The sequence below is a fragment of the Heterobasidion irregulare genome, assembly GCF_000320585.1.
Source record: "Heterobasidion irregulare TC 32-1 unplaced genomic scaffold scaffold_05, whole genome shotgun sequence".
Taxonomy (NCBI): domain Eukaryota; kingdom Fungi; phylum Basidiomycota; class Agaricomycetes; order Russulales; family Bondarzewiaceae; genus Heterobasidion; species Heterobasidion irregulare.
The window spans coordinates 143,934-171,414 of NW_009258201.1; the positions used below are offsets into that span (position 1 = coordinate 143,934).

General features: G+C 48.9%; 9 protein-coding genes across 9 annotated transcripts; 4 read left to right on the forward strand and 5 right to left on the reverse strand.

Moving 5' to 3' along the window:
- Positions 1-3,038: 3,038 nt before the first annotated feature.
- HETIRDRAFT_317128 (uncharacterized protein) lies at positions 3,039-3,811 on the reverse strand (the record flags this gene model as incomplete). Its single annotated transcript, XM_009547678.1, has 3 exons — positions 3,039-3,416; positions 3,476-3,675; positions 3,772-3,811. The coding sequence occupies 3 exons, from the start codon at positions 3,809-3,811 to the stop codon at positions 3,039-3,041; spliced, it is 618 nt and encodes a 205-aa protein (XP_009545973.1).
- An 871-nt stretch (positions 3,812-4,682) lies between these two features.
- Positions 4,683-5,362, reverse strand: HETIRDRAFT_51044 (Esterase/lipase/thioesterase; the record flags this gene model as incomplete). The annotated part of the gene is made up of 2 exons (XM_009547535.1): positions 4,683-5,071; positions 5,143-5,362. 2 exons carry the CDS (start codon positions 5,360-5,362, stop codon positions 4,683-4,685), a joined length of 609 nt encoding a protein of 202 aa, XP_009545830.1.
- A 261-nt stretch (positions 5,363-5,623) lies between these two features.
- HETIRDRAFT_51232 (uncharacterized protein) lies at positions 5,624-7,089 on the forward strand (the record flags this gene model as incomplete). Its single annotated transcript, XM_009547539.1, has 5 exons — positions 5,624-5,685; positions 5,734-6,072; positions 6,126-6,140; positions 6,198-6,339; positions 6,397-7,089. The coding sequence occupies 5 exons, from the start codon at positions 5,624-5,626 to the stop codon at positions 7,087-7,089; spliced, it is 1,251 nt and encodes a 416-aa protein (XP_009545834.1).
- A 3,487-nt stretch (positions 7,090-10,576) lies between these two features.
- Positions 10,577-11,290, reverse strand: HETIRDRAFT_317197 (uncharacterized protein; the record flags this gene model as incomplete). The annotated part of the gene is made up of 4 exons (XM_009547679.1): positions 10,577-10,812; positions 10,879-11,004; positions 11,073-11,151; positions 11,210-11,290. Coding segments are annotated over 4 exons (522 nt in total), but the record flags the coding sequence as incomplete, so codon positions are not given.
- A 544-nt stretch (positions 11,291-11,834) lies between these two features.
- Positions 11,835-12,153, reverse strand: HETIRDRAFT_317841 (uncharacterized protein; the record flags this gene model as incomplete). Its single annotated transcript, XM_009547680.1, has 2 exons — positions 11,835-11,947; positions 12,000-12,153. Coding segments are annotated over 2 exons (267 nt in total), but the record flags the coding sequence as incomplete, so codon positions are not given.
- Positions 12,154-13,277: 1,124 nt separating this feature from the next.
- Positions 13,278-18,450, forward strand: HETIRDRAFT_474727 (major facilitator superfamily; the record flags this gene model as incomplete). Its single annotated transcript, XM_009547681.1, has 13 exons — positions 13,278-13,366; positions 13,418-13,434; positions 13,502-13,509; positions 13,562-13,648; positions 13,707-13,819; positions 13,868-13,927; positions 13,995-14,182; positions 17,277-17,513; positions 17,588-17,607; positions 17,663-17,720; positions 17,779-17,931; positions 17,981-18,128; positions 18,191-18,450. The coding sequence occupies exons 1-13, from the start codon at positions 13,321-13,323 to the stop codon at positions 18,448-18,450; spliced, it is 1,395 nt and encodes a 464-aa protein (XP_009545976.1). The 5' UTR covers positions 13,278-13,320.
- A 781-nt stretch (positions 18,451-19,231) lies between these two features.
- HETIRDRAFT_474728 (uncharacterized protein) lies at positions 19,232-22,560 on the forward strand. The gene is made up of 5 exons (XM_009547682.1): positions 19,232-19,421; positions 19,475-19,825; positions 19,882-20,060; positions 20,120-20,209; positions 20,258-22,560. Exons 2-5 carry the CDS (start codon positions 19,582-19,584, stop codon positions 22,421-22,423), a joined length of 2,679 nt encoding a protein of 892 aa, XP_009545977.1. The 5' UTR covers positions 19,232-19,421; positions 19,475-19,581; the 3' UTR covers positions 22,424-22,560.
- A 221-nt stretch (positions 22,561-22,781) lies between these two features.
- On the reverse strand, positions 22,782-23,542 carry HETIRDRAFT_318084 (uncharacterized protein; the record flags this gene model as incomplete). The annotated part of the gene is made up of 3 exons (XM_009547683.1): positions 22,782-22,873; positions 22,949-23,306; positions 23,369-23,542. The coding sequence occupies 3 exons, from the start codon at positions 23,540-23,542 to the stop codon at positions 22,782-22,784; spliced, it is 624 nt and encodes a 207-aa protein (XP_009545978.1).
- An 831-nt stretch (positions 23,543-24,373) lies between these two features.
- On the forward strand, positions 24,374-25,097 carry HETIRDRAFT_318355 (uncharacterized protein; the record flags this gene model as incomplete). The annotated part of the gene is made up of 3 exons (XM_009547684.1): positions 24,374-24,532; positions 24,582-24,939; positions 25,015-25,097. 3 exons carry the CDS (start codon positions 24,374-24,376, stop codon positions 25,095-25,097), a joined length of 600 nt encoding a protein of 199 aa, XP_009545979.1.
- Positions 25,098-27,481: the final 2,384 nt, after the last annotated feature.

The following is a 27,481-nucleotide window of genomic DNA, read 5'->3' on the forward strand; positions in this document are numbered from 1 at the left end:
AGTATCTTCTTCTAGCTATTGGCATTAGGGAAAAGCTCTATATTAAATTAACCATAGTTAAGAATAAATATAGCTATATTTTTACCAATTACCATTGAGGATTTTTAGCTTACCCCCTCTCTAATCCTGATATTATAAGATTTAATTAGAGCTAATTAAAGCTAATTTATTATATGGATTTTTGGAAAAATATCAACCAACCCAGTTCTATGCTTTCTCTACTATTACTACACCTCCAATCATAGATTATGTATAGAGCTTACTAATCAAATTCAAGTCATACCTTATTATAAACTTGCCCATCACCATATCTGAAAAAACCTTTTCTCTTAATTAGATCTAATTATTCAAAATACTAATCTCAGCTAATCAGAATATATTATCCATAATCAACTTTATAATCAAATCTGCAAGTAAAGATAACATTGCCTGTACTACTATAGTCCCATTGGAATCTACAATCCAATTACAATTTACATATTCCAAATCCAAATTGTGTAAGTGCTACAATCTTATTTTTACTGTATTCATTATTTTCTATTAGTTTACTATATCATTACCTAGTGTCTCAATTCAAATGTCAAAAGCCCTGATTTTTAGGGTATTTATTGACCCTTTTATATATAAAATAGATAAAAGATAAATATGTAAGAAAATCAGAAATATTGAGATTGCCTTGTTTATATGAATATATTTAGGTTACTAGATAAATAATTTAGACCTTGTGGCTTAGTGGTTTAGAGCACTAGTCTAGGGTGTACAGGCATGAGGTTATTGGTTCAATCCCAGTGATGGGCAAGTTTATAATAAGATATAACTTTAGTTTAATTAGTAAGCTCTATACATACTCTATAATTGGAGGTATAGTAGTAATAGAGAAAGCATAGAACTGGGTTGGTTGATATTTTTCCAAAAATCCATGTAATCAATTCGCTTTAATTAGCTCTAATTAGATCTTATAATTTCAGGATTAGAGAAGGAGTAAGCTAAAAGTCCTTAATAGTAATTGGTAAAATATAGCTATATTTATGCTTAACAATGGTTAATTTAATATGGAGCTTTTCCTTAATATGAAATTGAACCAATAACCTCATGCTTATATACCCTGGACTAGTGCTCTAAACTACTAAGCCTCAAGATCTAAATTATTTACCTAGTAACCTAAATATGTTGATATAAATACATCAGAGAAAAGCTCCATATTAAATTAACCATAGTTAAGCATAAATATAGCTATATTTTACCAATTACTATTAAGGATTTTTAGCTAACCCTCCCTCTAATCCTGAAATTATAAGATCTAATTAGAGCTAATTAAAGCTAATTTATTATATGGATTTTTAGAAAAATATCAACTAGCCCATGTCTATGCTTTCGCTACTACTATGATACCTTCAATCATAGAGTATCTATAGAGCTTACTAATCAAACTAAAGTCACATCTTATAGTAAACTTGCCTATTACTAGAATTGAACCAACAACCTCATACCTGCACACCCCAGACTAGTGCTCTAAACCACTAAGCCACAAGGTCTAAACTATTTACCTGATAATCTAAATATATTAATATGAATAAGGCAATCTCAATATTTCTGATTTTCTTACACATTTATCTTTTATCTATTCTATATATAAAAGGGTCAATAAATACCCTAAAAATCAGGGCTTTTAATATTTGAATTTAGACACTAGACAATAATATAGTAAACCAATAAAAAATAAAGAATACAGTAAAAATAAAATTGTAGCACTTATATAATTTGTATTTGGGATATGTAAAATTATAATTAGGTTGTATATTTCAATGGGATTGTAATAATATAGACAATGTCCTCTGAATTGCAAATTTGGCCATAAAGTTGATTATGGATAATATATTCTAATTAGCTTAGATTAGTATTTTGAATAATTAGATCTAATTAAGAGAGGAGGTTTTTCTAGATAATTGTACCTCACTCAATAGATTATGTCAAATGACACCTAATGATATTCTGTAAAATACATGTAACATTGAATAGTATCATATGGGAATGGGGCAGGTTATGTGTATCCACCAGTAGTCAACAACATTCCAACATATTGCCAATCTCTAGACTAGGAATGCATGTGCTTGATCGTGGATAGTTGTGAGCAAATATATCACTCTCATTCACCCACATCTATTCTGAATCTTGGGCATTCTCACTGGAAATGAGCAGCAAGTGGGCGGGCCACTCCCCTTTCTTTTCCCTCATGCTCCTCATACAAAACTGAGTTGTTTTACATTTAATCTACAGTTGAATGTCTGTCTGCTATGACCTACAGTAATACATGAAAGTGGCAATGTCCAGAAAGAACAATCAATGATCTAGACTCTTTTACATATGGTGGGCTCTATGATCAATAAAGTTTAAATAGGACATGTTTGTAAATTTAGACGTCTGCAGAGTTGTATGGGTGCGATATTCCGTTTCCGGATGGTGAGAGATGCAAATCCTGCATCCTGATTTGACCAATGCGATCCAGCACCACCTTCGACGAGTCTGTAGCAAGATGTGGGTTGTTCGAGGACATGATACCAAATACTGTTGGGGAAATGGACGGCCCCGAGTCAGATGTGAATGATAAAACCATTGAATGACCCTGCGGCAGCCGAATCGGGTGGTGCTCGTTAAATCGGATGGTGGACATTATGGTTGATGGGTCCTTGTTATAGTTGACATCTGCCCAACGCTCTTCTGCAGCCCAGACTGTCGCAAAAACCAGCCCGATGACATTAACATGGAAGTTGGCCTCGTTGATGCAGATGGCCAGAAGATAGTAGTTCGGCTTCGCCATGTATATGACGAGCTGAATGATTCCAAGCATGACGGGGAAAACAAAATTGGCCACAGAGATCCAAAACAGCGTAGTGATTCGTTGCGATACGGTTTCTGCCAAATGTTAGCATGCAGAAGACACAATGTTTCATAAACACTCACGAGGTTTACTAGACATGCCGTGGCGATAAATTCGAGACAGAAAGATAAGCGAAACATACCTGTATTGCGGGTCATGGTTAGCGGGTATTACATGTCATGAACTTCTGACCTACTAACAAGTTGTCGAAGACCTGAAGAAACCACTCGATCTTGACGCAGGGCAGATGTGATCTAATCAAGATAGATGCAGACCCGAGCTCTGTAGTGGTGTGAACACTATGGGCATAGCTGTTAATGTATATTATGGAATTGATGAATCTGGCGACACTGATGAGGATCGGAATGACCATGACGAAAAATAAATGAATGTGTGGTGTTGTGCGCGGCGGAAAGACGCTGTAGATCCTCAAGAGCAGGATGGAGTCCACAAGAGTAGGTCCAATCCCAATCAGAACGCTCATTGCCATCATGATCTGTGGGCTCCCGGAAATGATAGGATGTTTCAGAATACGAATCTGATTCATTATGAGCACAGCAGAGTAACATGAGACAGACAGATCGCAACGAAACTCACCTCTGCGCAAATATTGACGATAGCGACAGTGATGCCAAGGAGGAGGGCAACGACGTTGAGTATAAATAGCGGCTTTCGCCTGAGAGTCGCTGTTGAAAAGAAGAGGAGGGCCAAGAGCATTGCGATCGTGACAGCACCCATGGTGGCACTAATCATAAGAAATACAACTGCAGAATCTATGACCGCAAGCCAATTTGTGCCTGGTGGAGGCAACAGGTTAGCCGGTAGTTGGCTGGTCATGTTCGAAGTGAAAGACATCGATGAGGTGGAAGTCTGGAACAGAGAAGAGGACATACCAGCGCCCGGCACTTTATAGCTAGCACGGCACTGCCCCATCAATCATGGTTTTGACAGTCTCATCTGAATCGCCTCCATTCCCAACAAAAAATTACTCTCTTGGTGTGACATGAAAGGTAAAACATTTGTTGTAGAAGATGCCTGGGTAACAATGATATATATACTTCACGCGCCGGCTTGCAATTGCCAGGCTTCTGCAGTGCACCTTCGAATCAACAGAGAGATGAACATGAAAATCTCCGCCGGCGACCAGTACGCCTTCATATCCAGAGGTTCAGGATTGAGGTCAATATGTCCAGCTCTGATGTAGGTAATGTCGAGACAATCTTCACGACTTCGCCTCATTCCTTATCAATCACGCGCACTCACAGTCAGCGCTCTGATCAGAAATTGTACGGCTTCATCGAATACCGCTCCAAACTTCCCTGCCTGGTCTGCGCCCTCCTGATAATCGAACGAATGCTCCGCGCCTTGTACGATCCTCAACTCGACATTAACGCCCGCAGCGTCAAGCAATCTAAACATATTGCGCGAGTCAGCAATGGGAACCGCGCTGTCGAGCTCGCCGTGCACAAGGTACGTCGGCGGCCAGCCTTCCGCTACCAGGAGCTCTGGAAAGACTGGTCGCAGCTCTGGCGGCACAGATGCCGTGAGGACGTCCGTATCCTCCATAGCAGATCTAAGCGCCGCACTAAGAGAAGGCTCGTGCGCGCCCGTCCAGTAGTCGAGGAACGTGCCCTGTTGGAGATACAGCCTGCCGAGCAGCATCCGACAATTTGCGGGGTATCCTGGGGTCGCAGCGTCCGGTGGGTGATACGCGAGTTCCGACCCAGCGGAGGGATCGAGGGATGCGCTGTCAGGGTATATAAATGGAGAAAACATGTTGGCATGAATGTCGAGGAGTTCGCGATTACGGAAGAAAGGTGTGAGTTTGGGTGTGAGGTAATGTGGCGTCTGGTGCGTTGAGAAGACAATGAAGTGTGTGAAAATGGCTCGAGGTCCAATGACGCACCATGAATGACCCCCCTAGACCGTACATTGAAAGAACGGCTATAGGTTTGGGAGCTGCGTGAGCAGCGGCCAAGTACGCGCATAGCCCTCCAGCACTTGATCCGGCAACTGCAATACGAGTGGGGTCTATTCGAAGCAACAAAGTTTCGTCCTGAAGTCGTGGGTTGAGCGAGGTTCGGAGAAATTCGAACAGGACGACGATATCAGAGACGATGTCATGTCCGTTCGAGGGGGGCATGAGCCTGTAGTCAGCAGATATGAAAGCGACACCGGCCGAAGCCAGACGCACTTTCGGCGCATACACAGCAGCCATCAGAATCACCCTCAACGGCAGTCCGCGGCAGTAGACTAGGACGCACAGTGGAGCCAAATTGGAAACCAGCTCTTCCGCGTTCCAACGGTCATTCCACCTCCATGGAAGTATACTACTACGGGAACGTCGTGAATGACAGTATGATGGCTGATTTGTTGGATCTGTACAAATTCATGCTTTGGTTTTGAGGGCAGAATCGGCAAGTAAAGATTGAAAGAAATATCGACACCGTCAACCTGCTTGTACACGTAGGTCCTAGGTGACATTGAATCAAAGGCGGCCAGCACTAAAAAATTGCGAAGAGTTGCACAGATTTAAGAGGTATCCGAAGTCGAGGATGGTGGTGAACGATGGTGGATGTCTGATATTGATCGACACGACCAGAGGAAAGATGGATTGGATGAAGAACCGCTTCTGGCTCGATGCGTGATCATCGCGGTCACGTTCAGCAAAATTAGGCGTTCTCCGCTGTGCACAACTTTCATTCGACTGTGCGCACGCCCTTTGTCGCGGTTTTCGCTCAAGACATGTATTTGACAGAACTAGGCTTCGAAGTATCGCACAATATCAGAGCTACAGATGCACCACCGTGAGTCAAATCGCATCGAGTCGTGTAAACTCCTAATCGGAGGCTCAGAATTCCTCAGGCATCCGAATGGGCGCGAAAGTACACCCCGACCCCATCGCGGCCGCTGCTTGACATGTCACAGGGAGTCCCCGGAATTCCTCCACCGCTTGAGTTCTTCGATGCCTTAGTTGGTGCATCGCAGTCGCCTGAGAGTGTCAAATATGGATCCATCGCGGGCGACTTCGGGCTCCGCTCCGCTCTGGTTGGCGAGATGAAAGGCGTGTATGGAGAGCACATCGATGTCGATGCGAATGATATCTCTCTGACGGCAGGGTGTAATATGGCATTTCTTGCGACTATCATGGCGGTTTGTGATTCAGGAGACGAGGTCATCCTTCCCGTACCTTGGTATGTACCTCTTCTTCGCAAATTGCCTCGAGGTTCAATGCAAAAGTCTGTAGGTACTTCAACCACCAGTAAGTCAAAATCTCTCTCTCTGCGCTATTCTGTAACATCGCTCTACCGGCGGATAGAATGAGCTTGACCATGCTGGGCATCAAGCCCATCCCGCTGCACTCCTTCCCTGAAGACGGATTCATCCCCTCTGTGGAACGATGCTCGAGACTCATCACCGAACGCACGAAAGCCATCGCGCTAGTAACACCGAACAACCCTGTCCGTAACTCTGCCTCTGCATATCGAAATATCACTTCACAGTTCTCTTCAAAATAGACTGGCGCAATATATCCGCCGTCTATCCTCCTTTCTTTCACCCTCCTCGCCCAAAAGCACCGCCTCCCTCTCATTCTCGACGAGACCTACCGCGACTTCATCACTACGGGCCCACCGCACGCCCTCTTCACCGACCTACCTCTTCTCTCCTCCCCCAACTCCTGGTCCTGGCGCACAAACATAATTCACCTCTTCTCGTTCTCCAAGAGCTACTGCATTCCAGGACACCGCCTCGGCGCCGTCGTCGCCGCGCCCGCGCTGCAGCGCCACATCCGCACCGTCCTCGACTCGATGCAGATCTGCCCCCCACGTTCTGTGCAACTGGCACTAGCACCGCTCCTCCCGTCCTTCCGCCCGTTCATACGCACGATGGCGAGTGAGCTCGAGGCGCGGCATGCGCTGTTCAGGGCCTTGTTACCGGGGGAATGGCGCGTCGGCGCGCAGGGGGGCTATTTCGCGTTTGTGCGGCACCCGTTTTCCGGCGTGAGCGCGAAGACGGTGTGTCGGGTCTTGGCGGAGGAGTGGGGAGTCGTGTTCCTGCCTGCTGAGTTCTTTGGGTACGGAGGAAGCGCGGATGCGGAGGAGGGCAGGTGGATGCGCGTTGCGGTCGCGAACGTAAGCGATGAGGCGGTGAGGATGGCGTGTCAAAGACTGAAAGAGCATTTGGGCGCGACGCAGTGGACGATTGATTGATGGGGTCACATGTATAATACTCGCTTGCATTCGCCGAGAGATGGCTATGGAACTGTCGTGGTTAGTATCTCATCGATATTTATCTCATGATATCTAGAACTACATATGCTATCAATCATACGCGGAAATGGTGAATCCCTGATCCTGATACAGCTTGAGAGGTGTGCAGCGCTGATTTTACCCTCCAGAGGTCTAGAAAGGGTGCACTACATGACATCAAACGTCTCCGAAACTGCTGTGAAACGTTGGAGCAAGAAAGGATAATGAGAACAACCGTGCAGCTATCTTTTGATTTTTGAGGTCAGATGTGATGCGGTTTTGGTAGTATATGCCAGACTGGTAGACCTAGAATATACACCGAGAGGAGGTGTGTTGCTGTGACATTTTTTCGGAGCAATTCCAGAGGTTCCGGCTATCTCCGGTCCGGATCATCCTGGTGACTTCGTGGCGACTTTTTCTGTTAGACGTTCGCGTCAGCCTCCACGGCCATCCCCTTCGTTCTCCTTTGCTTCTTTTCCCGTCTAGTATCTACACCTCTCTTACCATCAAGCATTTGGTGTTTGGGATTCTAGTATTCAGTGAGTTACACATATTCTAGTTGAGCTCTGGATGTCACGTTTCGTATACAGACCCGGATCAATGTTTACTTTTGACCCAAACAGATTGAGGCTTTCGGCTCATAAGGCTCTCAAGGCCCCCTCCGATATTCCATATTCAATATTTTCAAAGCCTATAAGAACACTGGACGATTGCTTAAGATCATAACCTTTCTCCTGGTTGCCTTTAATTGCTTGGCGCAATGCGGGGAGTGTCCTGTCCATGCGACAACTCACTCGTGATATTGCTTTCAACGCCTCCACGACTCTGACATTAGGCAGTAAATTTCACTTTCAGCATGCCTCATCCGGTGCTCATAAAACCCGAGATCGTCGCATACATTTTTTTCTCAGTTCGATTACCAGAATCGAATAACTCCTCTGCACACACACTCATTACAGTTGTATCCCTATCCCTCCATACTTCGCCACATACTTCTCCTTGGAAAGATGACACTAATGGTGAGTGCAAGCATCATTGTAGCTGATCGTCACAACATACCTGGATTGTCGCCAGAAACTGCGGCGTGATAAACAATGGCCTATCCCATCCATAGTCCCACTCCTCGATCAGCGACCGCCCTCTCTGCAAGATCATAATGCGCACCAATGAGACGGCGTCCTCGAAATCTTCATCTATATTGTAGATCCTTATCAGCCTTGTCAGCTTGTTGTGAAGCTGTCACTTCCATAGCGCGGCTATGAGCTTCAGGACGCCCGGCATCTGCCACATCACGACGTTCCGCTGGAGCGCATCGTTATACACGGAGTACCTCTTGCAGTATCATGTCAAGGTCACAAAATATTGGATGTCGTTGTTGAGCCACTGATCATTGTGCCACTCGAAGGACTGAGATGCTGCGTTGGCTTCAACACAGAGCAGATGCTCTGCACTCTCTTCGCGATGGAGGAATTCGATCTGCTTCACCAATGGTTGACCATCGAGATGCAGCACTCCTAGCACCCCGCCTGCGACGACTGCAGTGACGGGGAGGCTCACTTCATGCTCCGAGGCGTGGGCGCGGACATAATTCGCAACAAAAGTTAGGCCTAAAGATTCGTTCAGACGTCAGCATTGACTTTTTTTCGTTCCCCCTGGTAAGGCGGTGGTCATCTAAAGCAGTACTCTGTACGTTATCTTGCTTGCTGAATTCTTCCTTTGCCATTTGAGCTTTGCGAAGGTGAGCCACTGAATGCGTCAATATTTTGAGGCAAGGGAGCGAGTTGAAACTACAATCTTATTTATAGCATTCAGCTCGAGCTCGAGCCCAGTTGCTGATGTCGTGGGAGCAGACAGTGCACCGCATGCCTGCCTGCAGGCTGTCGCAAGTCTCTGAATGGGTAGCAATAGACATGCAGAGGTCAGTGAGGCATCTGAGCAGAGATCTCTTCATTTAGACAATCGTTAGTGATTGCGAGACGCTTCCTTTTCTCTTGCACGAGGCTGTGCATTGGTGCTTCATGGAGCGCAACATAGACATCAGGAAAATGCTGCGAAAGCGAACAACTGACATCGTCGCGCTTTTGTGCTAATGTTGGCTGTCATCAGATCCCGAACTCGTGATCCTTTGACCTTTTCTTCTGTCTTTCCTCGATCTGTTCCATTCATCACGAGGATTTGAAACCCATACCTGTCTGGCACTCAACACTCAGTCCTCGTGAGCTGAAGCTAGGCCCCTCCATGATCAGATACTGGATGGACTTGTGTGGCGGAATACTGTCGTGTACAAAGCACAGCTCTAAGAGATTGGACTCTCCGCAGCCCCTAGATATGTATCATACTCACAATGAAGACGATGGCTATCTATGGTGATGGCCTCAATCTATTGTCGTTTTCTGGGCCAGGAAAAACATTTTGTTCAGCACGTTTGCTAGTTTTGATCTGCTCTGTTTGAATTCCGCGGTCTCACGACAATTGTGAAGGTGTCTGCCACAGGCTGCTGTATGACAATTCCTCTGTGACGCATCATCGACGTCGAAGTTCATTACTGTGGTCTGTCATTAAGTCATTGTTGATGATCCTCTTAGATAGTTACGAACGAGGCCTAGATGCTGTGCAAAAGCTCTCGATGAATTGCGAATGTATGCGGCCTGTGCTCTTAACGATACGTCTCTATCATACTCGTTCGCTTCAAGGCTGTAAAAGAGACGATGTTCTCGAACTGTCTACGCTATTGAAAACAAACATCCATGCTTGCTCTCAAGTTTGCGAACACTGGGTCGAGCGCATGGATACTTCCGAGCCTGCGTCAAGTCTGAACTGAGAATCGTTCTGCGTTCATCCTGTCAAACATTGATCATGATAGATATAATAACAGCGTCGAGTAGTAACGCTGTGTTCAGTCCGGGATATTCGAAGGGCCGCATCGACACTCCTACAGATGCAAGACGCTTGATATAGTCGTGTAGCGTCTCTTGGAATGGGGTAGAATGGCCTTCAGAATGAGGAAGATGTGTCAAGACAGGAGAGAATGGAAAGCAGGCGAACGACAATCACCGTCAGACTGCGCCATGATCAAACTCTCTGCTGTCGTGCTTGGCCCTGCCGCCTATCGCAATAGCCCGCTCGTTGTGCTCCGATGGCAGAGAAGCAGGATTCTCACCCGCAGACCCTTCTCCGTCGACCTTTAGCATGTCGAAACCATCCCCGTATTGCATTCTCTCCTCCTCTATTCTCACTTGCATCGCATACGAAGGATCTGCGTCCACCCGGCTGTTCTTGACACGTAGCCCAATGCCCCTAGTGCGCGCGCGCGAGCCGCGGGCGGTAGAGACGCGCGCTCTGAGGGTGTTCGACTTATCAGGTATCTGGCCTCCGCTGCTCGATGACGGGCCGAAGCGAACGCGGATTTGGATGATGATCAGGGTGAAGACTATGCCCTGATTCATAATCAGATTGGGATAGAAGGCCTCGGGTGAGGGAGGAGGATCGTACTGACCACTAGAGGACAGCAAAGGTCTAAGACCGCGTACTGTCCGTTGGTTCCCGCAAGATACGTGATCAGCAGTCCGAGCACGCCTGAGGCATACAAGGCCCCAGACTGGACGATGACAGCTGCCACTGGAAGAATACTTTGTTGCGTAGTTTCTGGGAGCCTTCTTGGCAATATACGGTACACGATTGCGACTATAAGTTGATGATAATTAGACAGGACTGCATATTACGAATGATGCTCAAGCCGGGGAAACGTACTGGTACTGGTAACGTTGATGGTCATGGTCAATACGACCCACGTTGTGATCCATGCACGCGCGGTGTCGAATATCTCAGTCCCTGGTGTATATCGTGAGAATGCCACCAGGATCGAGAAGACCGTGACTACGAGCCGACCAGAAGCTGTCAGTGCAATCTAAAGCAAAGGGGGCAGCACGGAGCCAAGTGCTCACTCGCGCTTCCAAGGAGGGGAGGTCCGTATGCAAAAATGATTGCTTTCCTCTTGTCGTATATGATGTAGCATCTCCATACCTTTGATAATGAACACATGAGTGCACTTCAGACAACATCTGGAATTGTTGTGACGCACCATGACTCCATCGCCGAGCGTCTGCAATCCGTATATCATCGACTTGACGAGATGCAACGGGCTGGCAAGGTCCCCATAATACTTGCTCGCGCCATGAAGAGAGGTGTTTGCTTAGGTTATGAATGCCTCCATAGCTCGCACAATGTCAATTATGAGGTGCTGATATACAACCTATCTCAGTACCGTCTAACAGAATGTTGAAAATCAGAGGAGTTTACCATTATGGCCATTGCCAGCATAAGTATCGATACAGACAAGAGAACGCGCCATTGTGGTTGATTCGTCGTGACGCGCTGATGAAAGAGGACGAGGACGACCCCAAACAAAACAAAAAATCCGCCTGTCTCAACAAGATGATGAAGGGATATAAATGAATGGCCGCGCAGGGAGATAAGGAGGTGTACAAACCGAAGAAGAAGCTTTCTAGGAAGAGAGCAAGTAGCTCGGCCTTGTCAATGGGTATACCACCCATATAGCTTGGCGCGTAGAATTTACAAGGGTGACTGTGTGATGTCTGGCTCTAAACTTGTGAGGATTATATGTGTCAGTTATGGATCACGACCAGACGCAGAAAAAGATACCTCAAACCTACCAAAATATTGAAAAAGATTTTGATAGGAGGTTTTCAAAGTCCACCCCAAAGTTTATACGACAGGCATCCAATTATAGGAATATCATCTCTCACTTTCACGGTGACCTTGGATGCCTCCATGCGCGAGTAGACGATGTACCAATCATCTGCTCCAAAACAAAGGTGGAGACGACTGCGCTTACAGTTACGTGTCGATACATTGATGCGCTGAGAGTGACGATGATATTCTACACCCGAGGCAGATGGACGTTTGTGGGACGCCCAGCGGCGAGTGGCCATCGATCAGTTGGCTGACTGACTCATGCATCCTATCGCTTCCATGCGTCCCTGGGTCAAAGTTGTGATTTCGCTGACCTATCGGATACGAAGTAGCTAGAACCACAGTTCTAAGAAAGCACTCCAGGCTTGAGGTAAGTAGTAACCCTCTAAGAGGCCATTTGAAGATGACGTGCGACGGACACAGCCCGTGTCAGCCCTATCATAGACGTTCTCACGCCTGTTCCCATCTTTGAACGACAGCACTGGTGAATCCAACAGCACCGACTGGGATTCTTGCTTTACGCAGCTTTACGCCTGTTGTGGATAATCTCTGCGCGGATCGATTAGACATCTCTGGGCAACTCGATGCCCCGTAGACCTCACATTCCCTATAATTCGTGCTTTCACTGCCATTTTCATCTTGCTAGAGGACGAATCACGTCGAGACTATCGTTGTGCGCTGATACGGTGGAGGTTCTTGGATGGGTCAGTGCTTGATTCGCTCCTCTTCTTTGTCCGGCAGTTGGCATGAACGCCGCTACATCTCTTCCTTTTGTCATCCTTCCGTTCAGGATCGTTGGCCCATCCTCATCAGCAACGTCTTATCGGACAACCTGTGGGCCGGCGGCGCCATGCGTCAACGAGGCTGACCGCTTTATGTACGAGTGCTCCGGACAGTACGATTCGCGAGATAAAGGCTGCAAGGAAACGTCAAAACCCAAACGCGTCGAGATATATTTTGTATGTACACATTGCTCGGGTCACGAAACAAACAAGAGACGAATGCCACACCATCTCCATCTCCTGCTTCTGACCATATGTTCTTGAACCATGTCTAATTCGGTAGGCATTTCAGCGTCAGACTTGTCTCCGTTCTCTGCGCGGGATCGATCGTGGATTTGAACGTGCTTGAATTTCACGAGCGCGTACAATCAGATTCAAGGTCCCTCAGCGGAGCTGAGGCGCAATACAATGACAGCCATGTACGCACGCACTCGGTTCTCTCGTTCCCATCCTCGTTTTACTGCACGTGCCTCTCATCGTCTGTCTTCTTGTACTCATCAGGTATGCAGCCAGATGAAACGATAAATAGGCTGGGATGCTCAAACTGCACCCACAGAGCATGTCATCCCCTCAGCAACCCGATGAAGTCTCTGCGACCCTTTCCGTCCTTGAGAAAGTGGACGGTCCTACTTTGAATCCTCCAAGGTATGACCTCGCAATCGCGACCCATAACGACCACGATGCACAGGCCGCTGTGATGACAAAGATCGACCTCATGATTATCCCGCTAGTGGGTGTCATCTGTAGGTTGACCGCCTGTATCTACATGATCACTACTAATGGGCCTCTTACAGACTTTTTGTCGTTCCTGGTGGGTGGACTATCTCTACCATCTGGCACAGGTGGCATATCTGAGCGCCGTATCGATAATTATTCAGGATCGCGCGTGGGTCCCGGATTTTATTGCTGGCGTCCTGCACTCGATTGAACTCACACAGGAACATCGGAAATGCGCGCCTCGCGGGCCTTCAGAAAGATCTGAACATGACTAATCACCAATTTTCTGTCTCTCTAACCGTCTTCTAGTGTGTTCCACTTGGATCGTCGCTGTTCACTAAATTTACCCGTGCTATGACACTACAGCGTACCGTATATTCTGATGGAGATTCCCGTGAACCTGGTCCTGAAAAGATTCGGAGCAAACATCACCATCCCGCTGATGGTCGTACTGTGGGGCCTATTCAGCGCATGTCAAGGTGAGGCTCGCGGTTGTTCAAGCAATGAATGATCCTCATCATGCGCAGGCGCTGTCTCCACCTATGGAGGCTTAATCGCTTGTCGTTTCTTTTTGGGCATGGCTGAAGGTACGTTTAGGTCTTGCTTCGTCCGCGCCGAACGGACCGCGGAAAAATAAACCTGTGCGGACATTAGGCGGCCTCTTTCCCAGCCTCGTCCTGTATCTTTCCAACTTCTATCCCAGGCACTCGCTGCAGCTTCGGCTGTCGATGATGTTCAGCGTGACCTCTTTGGCCGGCGCGTTCTCTGGTTTGCTGGCGGCAGCCATTGAGGATATGAACGGGTTGAGAGGTTTGGCTGGGTGGGCGTGGATCTTCGTGCTGGTGCGCTATATTTCCTACCATGTCTCTCTAATTGTCGGTGCTCTAATTACGGGAGACAAATGCTGCTTGCATTTCAGGAAGGGGTCTTTACCGTCCTATGCGGGATATTGAGCTTTTTCTTGCTCCCACGCGAGCCTTCGAAGCTTCGGTGGCTGACTCGGCACGAGAAAGCCGTCTACGTCGAAATGCTGAGAGAAGACTGGAGCGGGGATGCGGAGGACGAGGATTTCAGCTGGGCAGAAGTCTGGAGTGTGTTTTTGGATGCTCCGCACGTCCTCATACTCTGCGTGCATTTCTTCATTGGAGGTATCACAGTGAGTCACTTGTTCATCATCATTTTCTATCGTGTTGTCGCTGATTTATGGTTGCAAATTAGCTATTCGGTTTGGCGACTTTGTGAGTTGTATGGTATCTTGAGAGATTGTGCATCTTAATTCGGTGTACTGTTATTAGCACGCCCACCATCGTCAATGCTCTTGGTTTCTCAACGACACGCTCCCAGCTCCTTACCGTGAGTATACAAACACTATGCTGACTTCGGGGTCAATTTCTCACCCGATCGTTTCAGGTTCCTCCATTCGCCTGCTCCTTTGTCGTGAGCTTGGTCTCCGCCTATCTGTCTGATAAATACAAGCGCCGTGGAGTAACGGCCCTAGTATTCAGCTTCCTCGCGATCGTCGGATACGCAATCTTCATAGGCACGCTACTCGCTTCTTGGCCGTTCGACCCCTTTGCTGATCCAGCCTCGACAGGCACTCCGAATAAGCACGCGAACTACGGCGCTTTGTTCTTGCAGATCATTGGCGTCTACGGCATAGCGCCGTGCACTGCCACTTGGAATGCGAACAACGTTCAGCCGCATTTCCGCAGAGCCACAGCCATTGCCTTCGCTTTTGCGTGCACGAACGTAGGGGGTACGTTTTCTTTTGTGATGTGAATGTTTTCATTTAGAACAGTCATGCTCATAGTCGACTGATCGCTTGCAGGTATCGTCTCTACTTGGATTTTCATCGATCCTCCAAGGTTCCACACCGCGTCGGCCGTGAATGTTTCCTTCGCCACCGGCAATGTCCTAGCGTGTGGTGGCCTCATCGTATACCTAGTCCGGCGGAACGCTGCCAAGCGAGCGCACGTCGCTGTACTGCTCAGAGAGAAGGGCGACGGCACTGAGAAAGGGGGTTGGGACTCTCCCGAGGAACGGCAGCGTCTAGGGGATCGGCATCCACGTTTTGTCTATACGTTGTGAACAATGACACGCTGATTGCTATCGTGCGGGTGAGTATTTTTATCCTTGATCGACTTTGGATCAATCTTTCATCAGCCCTTCTTTAGAGCACATCGTTGCTTCGCGCTGATACGGCGGAGATCCCTGCTCAATTCGCAAGTGGGCAGGTGCTAAATGATCATGTGCTCCTCTTTTCATCCGGCAGTTGGAATGAACACTGCTGCATATCTTTTTTTGTTATATTCGCGATCAATGCTTTCTCGGACAACTTGTGGGTGCTACGCGTCAACGAGGCTGACCGACTTGTCTACGAGTGCTCCGGGCACCATGATCTGTGAGGCAAAGAGGGAAGGACAAGGCCAAAACATGAACGCGTCGACATATCTGATGCAATCCCACAGTTCCCGAGTCACAGAACAATCAGGAGACGAATGTCATGCCACCTCCTGCTCTTGCTCCGTACATGGCTCTGTCAGTAAGTAGGGCGCTACCTCTCAGCGTCAAACCTAGATCCGTTCTCTGCGCGAGATTGATCGTAGCTTTCAACATGTCTGGATTGCTGACCGCGTACAACCTAGATTGAAGGCCCGTCATCGAAGCCCAGGGGCAATCCAATGCCAACCATGTACTCGCTGATTCTGGTCTCTCGTTCCCATCCTCGTCCTGCTGCGCGCGCATTTCATTGTCTGCCTTTCAATCCCAATCAGGTACGCGGCCAGATGAGATGTTAAGCTGACGATAAGCAGTCTGGGTTGAGACGCTCGACTTCTGCCCATCATGTCGTCCGTTGACACCTCCCCCCAGCAACCCGATGAAGTCCCTGCGAAACTTTCTGTCCCTGACACTGAATCGAAGGTTGATGGTCCTGCTTCGGACCGTCCGATGTTCGAACACATAACCAAGACACGCAACGACGATGTACAGGCTGCTGTGATAACAAAGATCGACCTCATGATTATTCCGCTCGTGGGCATCATTTGTATGCTGGAAATTTATGTTTGCATCATCATAACTAATGGGCCTTCTTCAGACTTTGTATCGTTCCTGGTGAGTTGACTGTATCTACCACTGTGCATGGGTAGTATTTCTGAGTGCCGATCGATGATTGTTTAGGATCGCGCGTAGGCCCAGGATATGCTTGTCAAAGTCTTGCGCATGATTGAACTCTCATAGGAACATCGGGAATGCGCGCATTGCTGGCCTTCAGAAAGATCTCAATATGACTGATCATCAGTTTTCTGTCTCTCTGACCATCTTCTAGTGTGTCCCACTTGTGCCGTCGCTTTTCACTGAATTCACTCTGCTATGATACAACAGCGTGCCATACGTTATGGTGGAGATTCCTGTGAATCTAGTAATGAAGAGATTCGGAGCAAACATCACCATCCCGCTGATGGTCGTACTATGGGGCCTCTCCAGCGCATGTCAAGGTGCAGCACATGGTTGTCAAAGCAATGAATCGTGCTCATCATGAACAGGTGCTGTCTCCACCTTTGGAGGCTTGGTTGCTTGTCGTTTCTTTTTGGGAATGGCTGAGGGTACGTCTGAGCCTTGCTTCGTCCGCGCCGAACGGACCGCATGAGAATACCCCCACGGGGACATTAGGCGGCCTCTTTTCTGGCCTTGTCCTGTATCTTTCCAACTTCTATCCCAGGCACTCGCTGCAGCTTCGGCTGTCGATGATGTTCAGCGTGACCTCTTTGGCCGGCGCGTTCTCTGGTTTGCTGGCGGCAGCCATTGAGGATATGAACGGGTTGAGAGGTTTGGCTGGGTGGGCGTGGATATTCGTGCTGGTGCGTTGTAGTTTCTACCATGTCCTTTTATTTCTGGCTCTCCACCCACGGGAGAGAGATGCTGGTTGCATTTTAGGAGGGGGTCTTTACCGTCCTATGCGGAATATTGGGCTTTTTTCTGCTCCCACGCGAACCTTCGAAGCTTCGGTGGCTGACTCGGCACGAGAAAGCCGTCTATGTTGAGATGTTGAGAGAGGACTGGAGCGGAGATGCGGAAGACGAGAAATTCAGCTGGGCCGAAGTCTGGAACGTGTTTCTGGATGCTCCGCACGTCCTCATACTCTGCATGCATTTCTTCATTGAAGGTATCACAGTGAGTTATTCCTTGATTTTTGTCTTCGTCGAGAGTACTATATTGTCGCTGATCTGTGGTTGCGAGCAACTTAGCTATTCGGTTTGGCGACGTTGTAAGTTGCATAGTGTTTAAAGATTGAAGCTTCTCATTCGGTACACTATCATCAGCACTCCGACCATCGTCAATGCTCTCGGATTCTCAATGACACACTCCCAGCTCCTTACCGTGAGTAGACAAAGCACTATGCTAGCTTCGGGGTATATGTCTCACTCGAGAGTCTCAGGTTCCTCCATTCGCCTGCTCCTTTGTCGTGAGCCTAGTCTCCGCCTATCTGTCTGACAAATACAAGCGCCGTGGAGTAACGGCCCTAGTATTCAGCTTCCTCGCAATCGTCGGATACGCAATCTTCATAGGCACGCTGCTCGCGGCTTCCTCGGTTGTCGAGCTCCTTTTCTGATCCAGCTTCGATAGGCACTCCGAATAAGCACGCGAACTATGGTGCTCTGTTCTTGCAGATAATTGGCGTCTACGGCCTAGCGCCGTGCACTGCCACTTGGAATGCGAACAATGTTCAGCCGCATTTCCGCAGAGCCACAGCCATTGCTTTTGCCTTTGCGTGTACCAACATGGGGGGTACGTGATGTGATCATCTTCATTTGAAGTATTCGTGCTCATAATTGATCCATTCAATTCAGGTATCGTATCCACTTGGATTTTTATCGACCCTCCACGATTCCACACCGCGTCAGCCGTGAATGTGTCCTTCGCAATCGGCAATGTGATAGCGTGTGGTGGCCTCATTGTATACCTAGTCCGGCGGAACGCTTCCAAGCGTGTGCAAGTTGCTATACTGCTTAGAGAGAAGGGCAACGGCACTGAGAAGGGGGGCTGGGACTCTCCCGAAGAACGGCAGCGTCTAGGAGATCGGCATCCACGCTTTGTCTACACGTTGTGAGTTTTCGTGCGTGCCTCGTGGCTCACACTTTCTGTGAGTTACATATCGAATGAGAGAATGTTGTTAAATCATTTTTGTACAAGTGAATGAGGAGATGAGACAGTCTGTGCTGGGGAGAAACTAACGACGATTGTCTCCCAAATTTAGTGTCAAAGTGAGGTATATTGATCCAGTCAGACACCTCCATTTTTGAGAGCGAGACGGCTGTTACTTGTCGGACTCGTCAAGAACTTAGGGATTAAAAACGATACAAATCAGGGATGTGGGCTTGCCTCTGCAATTTGAGCCTCGTGGCCGCAGTGACTTGAGCGCTGCCGGTCGACCGACCGATACCGACCGGCCATTGCCGACCTTGTGCCGACGCCGTCGTGATCGTTTCTCTCTAGACTCTCAGTGTCCCACAGCGCAGTGCCTGTTGTCGTTGTCAACAGACTTGTTTCTCAAGGAACATCGGCTCACAGTGCTCTGGATGTCCCGGTGCTTTCCTTTGGGAGGGATGGCATTTTTCTGTGGATTGTGACTCGTGAAGCATCCCAGAGTGGAATGAGATCGTGCTATAGGCATCGGAGAAAGGTGTGTGTTGTCTGCCATCTCGTCGCTACGACTTGAGCAAGCATATTCCTTGCATTTGAAACCACGCAATGCAGGATGCGGTAATTTCCTGACACACGATAATGCATCTTCCCGCAGTCCTGAGCACAGATTCGCAGACAGAGGCACTGCATTCCCATTTCCTCCTCGTTCTCGTTATCCCCGAGCGAATCTGCAGACCTTCAGGCACCACCACCCTTCAACGTATACGAGAAGCTATCTATTTTCACCTTGGCGAACGCTCGAGCTCGCGGATATCTAGCCATCTGTACACTGAAAATATATATCCAAGGTCTACGATCGTTGTTTGATGTACCAGGAGTCCTGGGTCCTCGTCAGATGCACATTTATGACTTGAATAATCTACAGCTGCTATGCACGTATGAGGATTCCGCAGTCCGACAGAGCCTTCACTGACTGTTTTGGGTCACAGAAGCATGGCCATTCACATCAACCCGTCGCCCAAAGCGCCAATGGAGCACGAGGCGTGCTTGGTCAAGGACCCTCACATCTTCCCTTACCCAACCGCTCAAAGCCTCTATGGACTCGAGACAGCCCTGTCGCTTCTGGCTTCGGGGTGAATGCACCTTTGGAGACCGGTGTCGAAACTCACACCAAACCCATGGCGTTCTTGTTAACGAAATAGACCGACAACATGCTCCCGCGCTCCCCAAGCGTGGTGCAGTGACGATGGCTTGTCCTTACTTCTCGAAGGGGATCTGCAACTTCGGAGATCAGTGTCATTATTCTCACTTGTCACGAACAGAATTACCTTCGCCTGACGGTGAGTCCTCCATTGATCAAGCGTGAAGTATTGCATGCAGCTTACATCTCATGCAGCCTCGCGTACAAGTCGGTTTCCAGCTTCAACCCTCTCGGCATTTGGGTCGTGCAAGTTCTTCAAGGCTGGAAAGTGCACCAATGCCAAATGTCCCTTTCCTCACGTCGGAAACCCCGTCGCTCCTACTTACATCAATCCACCAATCAAGACGATCACTGGTGTGATTCCTCAAAGAGAGGTATGTCATCCAAATCACAATCGTATGATAAATCATGACATCTTACATGCGGCCACTAGAACCTATTGATAGATACTCCACACTCGAGCGAGAAAGACGACTCAAGGCTTGAACTTTCAGCGATGTCGACTGACGAGAAGCTGCACGCTGTGGGTCATTTTTTATACTGTGTTCATCATGGACTGATCGTTCCTTAGAATAGCAAAGACCCTGACTTAGCTAGTGATAGGCCGTCCATATCTCTTGATGCCTTTGGCTGCAAGGCTGAGTTTGGTGACGGGGCGTCTGTTCTCCGGGTCACCACCGCCTTCGAGTCATGCGCGGTGATAGTATTCAATATCCCTCCAGACACCTCTCGGGACGCGTTGATTGAACTACTGGAGTCCTTTGGACACATCAAAAACCTGACACTTCACCTGGAGGATGGGTCCGTGCGCGTGGAGTATATGAATTCCTCTCAAGCAGCTGCGGCAGTTGAAGGTCTTAGCGACCGCCACTTCCGCTCAAGAACATTGTCTGCAAGGTTTGACCTCCGCGCGGTTGAGGTGGGCCCTGCAACGCTTCGGAGCACCAAGGTCAAAGTCAGTTGGTTTGCGCCGTCTGTCATCGCATGGGCGCACTACGACACCGTGTCCACTGCGAGAGCCCAGGCACAGAGGCTGGATGGGACGATGTTAGGCACTTGCAAGCTTGTTGTCACATTTCAGATGCCCACTAGGAACCAGCATGATTCTTTCTCTATCGTTATCAAAGGTTTGCCATCCTCAGTCGCCGCGATTCCTGGGAGATATGTTGGAGCCTTGAAATCGTTCACGCAATCCCGTTCGATCACGCTTGGCCGACTGACCTACGATCAAGAGGTTGCCGTCTCATCCATACGAGTGGCGCTCAGTCGCTTTGGACTGTTGGACTCGTTCGACGTCATGCACACCAGCGGGAAGAAATGTGTCGCGTGGGCTCAGTTCTCAACCGCCGATGAAGCCGAGAAGGCGGTCAAAGAGCTAAATAATCGTCCTCAGAACTGTCTCGGGGGCAAGAGCCCGTTGTGGTTGGAGCAGATCCACTCCTTCAAGTTCACACTGCCTGCTATCCAGTTTGCTGCTGTACAAGCTGACCTCGATCGCTTGCGAGCCACTTCGGACGTTCAGTGTAAGCTTCGTTACTACGACAAGGACGGTGAAGGCAATATGGTGGACCCGGTCTGTATTCGATTGTCGGGTTCGGATGCCAAGGCCCTCGGACATGCGAAGGCTGAACTGGAGGAGATCATACAAGGGGAAAGGCTCGTGCGGCCGGGAGACCTGCCAATTTGGGACGACTTCTTCGTTGGGCCTGTAGGCAAGACCTTCCTGCTCAATGTGCACGAGCGCACTGGCGCTTGCGTCAAATGCGACGTTCGCTCTCGTACAATCCAGATCTACGGGATCGAAGAGGCTCGAAGTCGTGCCAAGGACATAGTATTTATCCGGTTTGATGAGATTAGGGCTCGCCGCCACATCATCGTCGTCGAGAAGGCGTGGTTGCGCGCGCTGGTATCTGGTGGATTCAAGGACATGCAGGACGAACTTGGACATCAGAAGCTTGTGCTCGATATAGCAAGTCGAACCATCTTGGTCCATGGTGATGAGCAAGATGTGCTGATGGCTCGACGGAGCTTAGAGCGCATAAAGACTGGCGAAGTCGATCCATTGGAGGACGACGACAACGACAATGAACGTTGTCCCGTATGCTTTTGTGACGCGACCAATCCCACCGAACTTCCTTGTGGGCATCTCTACGATACCGAGTGCCTCAGACATTTCATCAAATCGGCTATCACCACCGATTTTCAACCGCTCCGATGTGTCAAGGATCTAGGTGAAGGTCAGACATGCGCCGTACAAGTGCCGCACTCGATCATCCGAGACCTTATCACCCCGGGCGAAGAACGTCTACTCCTTGAGGCTTCTCTACGTGCATTTATGCACTCCCGCCCACACGAATTTCACTACTGCCCTACGCCGGACTGCCCTACCGTCTATCGACCCGGCCGTGCAGGAATAGTCCTTCGCTGCCCCGCCTGCATGGAACGTGTCTGCCCTAGCTGCCATGTCGAGTACCACGAGGGGTTATCCTGTGAAGAATACAAGGACAGCATTTCTGAAAACTCGGAGATATTTGCGAGGTGGAAGGAGGCGAATGGCATCAAGACGTGTCCGGGTTGTAATGCCGATATCCAGAAGAACGGGGGCTGCAACCATATTCGATGCGCGCGCTGCAAGACGCATATATGCTGGTTCTGTATGAAGAGCTTCGGTGATGGCAGCTCGGATCGTGGGATATATGCGCACATGAGGTCGGTCCATGGGGGCATCGGCATTTGACCCAGTCAGAAGTCAGAAGTGCTAATGGTATCTTCTATACTTCATCTTGCCTGATTATAGATACGATGAAATCTACTACTGACTCTTTCTCATCTACACCATTGACATGTTCCGCGACTATCGAGAATGATTACTTCACTCGGCTACTAGCATGCGCCCCAGCAATGCAGCTCGCGCGCGAGCATCAGGCGCCGGAAGAAGGGAGGGCATTGAACTTCCAAAATGGATCAGCGCACGGCGATAGATGAACAACAGACATGATCACTGGGGGTATCATACAGAGTGAAAGAAACATGAGAGCAAAGCGTGCATCAAAAAAGATGAGAACGAAAGGAAAGACAAAGCATGTGGAAACATCTCAATGATGGTACTGCCACGTATAAAATCCTGCGGCGATGTACCAGAGCGGTCGAGCCTCGGGACCCACTTCAAGGGCTTTTTGCATCCGGCCTAGCGAGCATAGAATGATGAGTAACATCGCCAATTCAGTTTCTGATGCCACAACATCGAAAGCAAATGACGAACGAATATGGTCTCTAGTGGGGAACTCGTTGGTCTTCTGGCGTTCCTCCACAGTATGATTTTCAATCAGACACACAGCGAAGGGTGTGTTGGGTGCGTTCAGCACGCGCTCCAGATAAACTGGCCAGCCGATTTCCTCGGACAAACACTTCGCTGCCAGTTGTCGGACTGTGAGACTGACGAATCCGAGCTTGATAATGATCTCTACAGTTGGCTCGCGCGACCTGGCTAGTGATGTCATTTTTTCGAGAGAGATAGGAAGGCCATAGTGTAGATATGGTGGAGTCTCCCTCCCACGTTTGGGGATAAGAGCCCGAGGGAGACTTAGCAAAGGCGGGGCACTGGCCACCTCTTCCATCGACTTTTAAAGGATAGCGATAGAGAAAGTGAGTGATGGTGGGCACTATAGAAAGGGACATTGACATAGAAGTGGTCTGACAGACTGAATCGAGGCCGGAGCTCCTTTGGTACACATTTGAATATTATAGCGATCCGCTCCTCTACAGAGAGAGGCCGAGATCGAGACAGCTTCCCATGCTTCGGTGTAGAACCAGTCTCTGGAGAGATGGCGATGTTTGGATGACGTTGAGTCTCCATGTTGCTAGTGAGGAAAGAAGATACAGCTTGGGAAGGGATGTGGAAGAGGAGGAACCGAGAGCAAAAGCTCTTTATAATCGAGAGCCCACGTGATTGTTCAACATGCATTGTCGCCACCAGGACTCTGACCTAGACTAGCACTGGTCCATCCTCTGATGGGCGGTCTCCAGGATCAATTTACAAAATACCTTGAGATTAGGTTCGCCCAGTCCGCTGAATTGGTCGCCCGAGACGTCGAGGTCGGAGATAGTAGACTCTAAAATGAGCTCAGAGGATGTGTTAGGCAAGAATAGAATTTGTCCGATCATAGGACGAACGTTATGATCAATGCCCTGTCCATTTTCTTTGTGATAGGCACGTAAAATGAAAAGCGATCCTTAGAAGTGGCGGCTAGCCTGTCGGAAGAAACAACGAATAGCATGATAAGGCGAGCGTGTCTGCGTTGGTTTCTAAGTGCACTATCCTATGATAGGTGGATGCAGAGTTCAAGGCCAGGATGGATAGAGATACATACGTCCACTGAACTGATCGCTGGCGACGCTGAGGTAGGAATCTTGCAGCCGAAAAGAGTGTGCCGGAATCATGGTGGAAAGAGAATTAGGCTGTCCGTCAAACCGATCTAGTTGCGGTGCTGATAGTATGAGGACATCGTCAAAGATCGTCAAAGATCGTCAACAGGCAGGCTGCAAGCGAGCCGTGCTGAGGCCACGCAACAAAGTTCAGACCCCAACGATCCGGCCACCTTGACCTACTTTGACTCTGTCAAACAAGCGACATCTTGACTTTATTGACAAAAATCACGAGTTTTATAGCTCGATCATCTTTCGCGGCATGGAGGCTTTAAGGGATCCAGACATCACCATCACTCCAGCGATCAGTGTTGTGCAGAATCATGTAAAGACGTCTAGATCAGAAGAGCGGATAGCCACAATCTTCAAAGGCGTACCGAAGGAGCTTTGGCCTCGGTTCAGCGTATCAGAACACTTCTACGTTAGCATCTTTTCTTGCGCCAACTCCTGTGACTCACGATTTCCTTCAGTCGAGGGAAGAGGTGGCAATGGCTCCGCCTATGCTGAGTCTCCCTCGGGTTCTTATCCCCAAACGTGGGAGGGAGACTCCACCATATCTACACTATGGCCTTCCTATCTCTCTCGAAAAAATGACTTCATTGGCCAGGTCGCGCGAGCCAAACGTAGAGATCATCACCGAGTTTGGCTTTGTCACTTCGCAGGCCAGAGAACTGGCTGCGCAGTGTTTAGCAGAGGAGATCGGCTGGCCAGTCTATGTGGAGGGCGTGTTGAACGCGCCTAACACGCCTTTTATCGTGTGCATGATTGAAAGTTACACCATGGAGGAACGCGGGCGGCTTCAAGACTATCCCACATGGGACCACATTCGTTCGTTTTTTTTTTTCGATTGTGTGGCGACAGCAGCTGACTAGGTGATGTTTCTTATTATTCTACTGGTGTTAGGCCAGATACAAAGAACCCTCGAAGTTGATCCCAACGTTCGACCGCTTTGGTACATCGCCTCAGCATATTACACATGGCGGTAGCTTCAAACATGTTTTACACATGCCTTCATTCTCGGTGAATCACGCTATGCTCTGATGCTTCACATTTTAATCGGTACGATGTGTCTCAATCAATCTCGTATCTGTTGCGCATCAGTTGAATACGATTCACAGACATCTTGTAACGTTATGCCATAATTATTTTCTTCCCTGAGATGGTCTATTAAGCATGCCGATAGTTTTCGTCAGACGCGCCAAATCGAAGCGCAAGCTTGGGGAGTCTGTCTCGTAGCCTTGGTTCACCATTATGACTCTAGATCGCGAGTTTTAATAAAAAGAATTAGGCGCCTGATGCACGCACGAGCTTCAGGACTCCTGCAGGAGCTGGGTCTGCCTCGTTAACTGCGCTCGTATCAAGAAGCCATGGCGGGGGCGGGATCCGAATTGACTCCCCGGATTTCTCAAGTTGACAACGCAGCGTGGTAACTCGGATATCACAATAATAGCATCAGAGTGATCCACCGCCAGTTTTTGTGACGGCGAAGTATATGCTATGAGGGTAGGTCCTGCATACTGAAAAGCTCTACAACACTGGTGATCTCTAACAGGATAGATCTCAGATGGAGCGGATGAAGAGTCGCGAGCATGGCATATACAATTGTGCTGAGGTCCCGTGTGGTGGGGTCTACGCAGGAAGAAAGATGTGAGTGCACGGGTGAAATGACAAATTCTCGGCTGGCCAAGGATGAACAAGTCGCGTTCGACTATGTCACGGTCGGTGCGTGCTGCTTTTTTCTGCCTTTTTCTACCTTTTTCTCTTCTGCTCACGTTGTTTGCCGCTTGCGTAGATGATCATGGGGCGGTACCGCTGGGTTGACTCTTAATGCAAGGTGCGTTTATGATTCGTGTTATTTTCTTCTCTTCCCTCGCAGCGTTGGCTGCTCTGGATTTTCCCCGAAGGCTGAGAGAAATACACAGTCATAGTCAACATCGTCGAGGGAGGATCGTCCCGGATGACTCTTTGAACGACTGTCCAGGTGCTTATGCGGACACAGACAGTGTCAGTTTCTCTAAGATCTGACCTTGTGTATGACTATCGGCATTACTCCTTGTAAAGCAACACATGATTGGCATTTCATGACAATCTCCGAACCTAACAATCGGTTGGTTGCGGTGCCCGATACGCTCTTGCTCCGGTTCTATGAGCTGAAGCTCATGTGTCGATGACGCATTTCAGAGGGAATATGCTTGAGGGCTCCTCTGGGCTCCTTCATTGCGTAGAACTGCGCTTCTGCTGTGTAGTACGACGCGTGGAGCTTATTCGCGTGGTCCTCCGAAACCGATTCTTCCTGGACCTGGGCTAATAATTTGCCCATTTTTAAGAAGAGTATGCCATTTTCCCCGAGCAGACGAATCCGTTCCCTGGTCTCGCATAGGACGGGACGGACGGGGCCTCTAATTCTGTCTTTGAGGGTCTGCGGGGCCCAGTGCAGGCGCGTGGTGCTTTCGATGTTCAGAACAGGAGACGTGATATGCTAACGCTCCCGCACAGAACTCGCTGAAAATGTGATATCTCGACACTATCCGGCCTTACGTGCAGACTCTGAACATGGTCGGGATTCCAACCAATCCCAACCTGGTGCGCATCTTGTCTCGCAGTGGTTGTCGCTGGCCCGGTGCTGGCCGCGCTGTTCCATGAACGACAGGACTATGGGCAACTTGCGCGCGAGCGCAAGTTGATAGAGCGAAGGGCGTGTGGTTGTACGCTGCGCCGGCGTATGACTGTGTCACATGGCAGAGAGAAAATCGGCGTGTACTCAGTCGCGCATTGATGGGCCCAAGGTTTCCTGATCATCTAGGCAGGTTTGGGCCACTGGGCGCGCATCTGTCGTTCACAGGGGTGGTGGACGCAGAGCTGAAGGTATACGGGACGTCGAACCTGTGCGTGGTCGATGCGAGCTCTATACCAGTCATGCCCTGAGCGCATAGGAGACGTGTCTGCTATAGCGGAGAAGTTGAGTGTGGTCGCATTCGTAGACAGACGGTCGTCGATGGACGCTGACTTGGATTAGACCAGGCTGCAAAGATACCTGTGGCGACGACGGGACTATCTGAGCCACACATCATCAGGTACCGAAATATACGTGGTATTTCTTGCGGTGCGCCGCCACTAGGCGTTAATATACGACTTCACACACACACACACACGTGGTATTCTTGAGCCGCCTTCTAATGTTTTCTCTTTCCTTCAAACCTCGACTCACAACCCACAACCTCGAGCTCCTTTTCCGGATGCTGCGCGCCAACTTCAATTCCTTGCATCATCACTTTACATGCATGGCCATACTGCCGAAGACGTGTTGAGAGAGATAATCACAGTGTTCTCCACGGCAACTTCTTCTACCAGCGGAAGGAGCTGAATTATC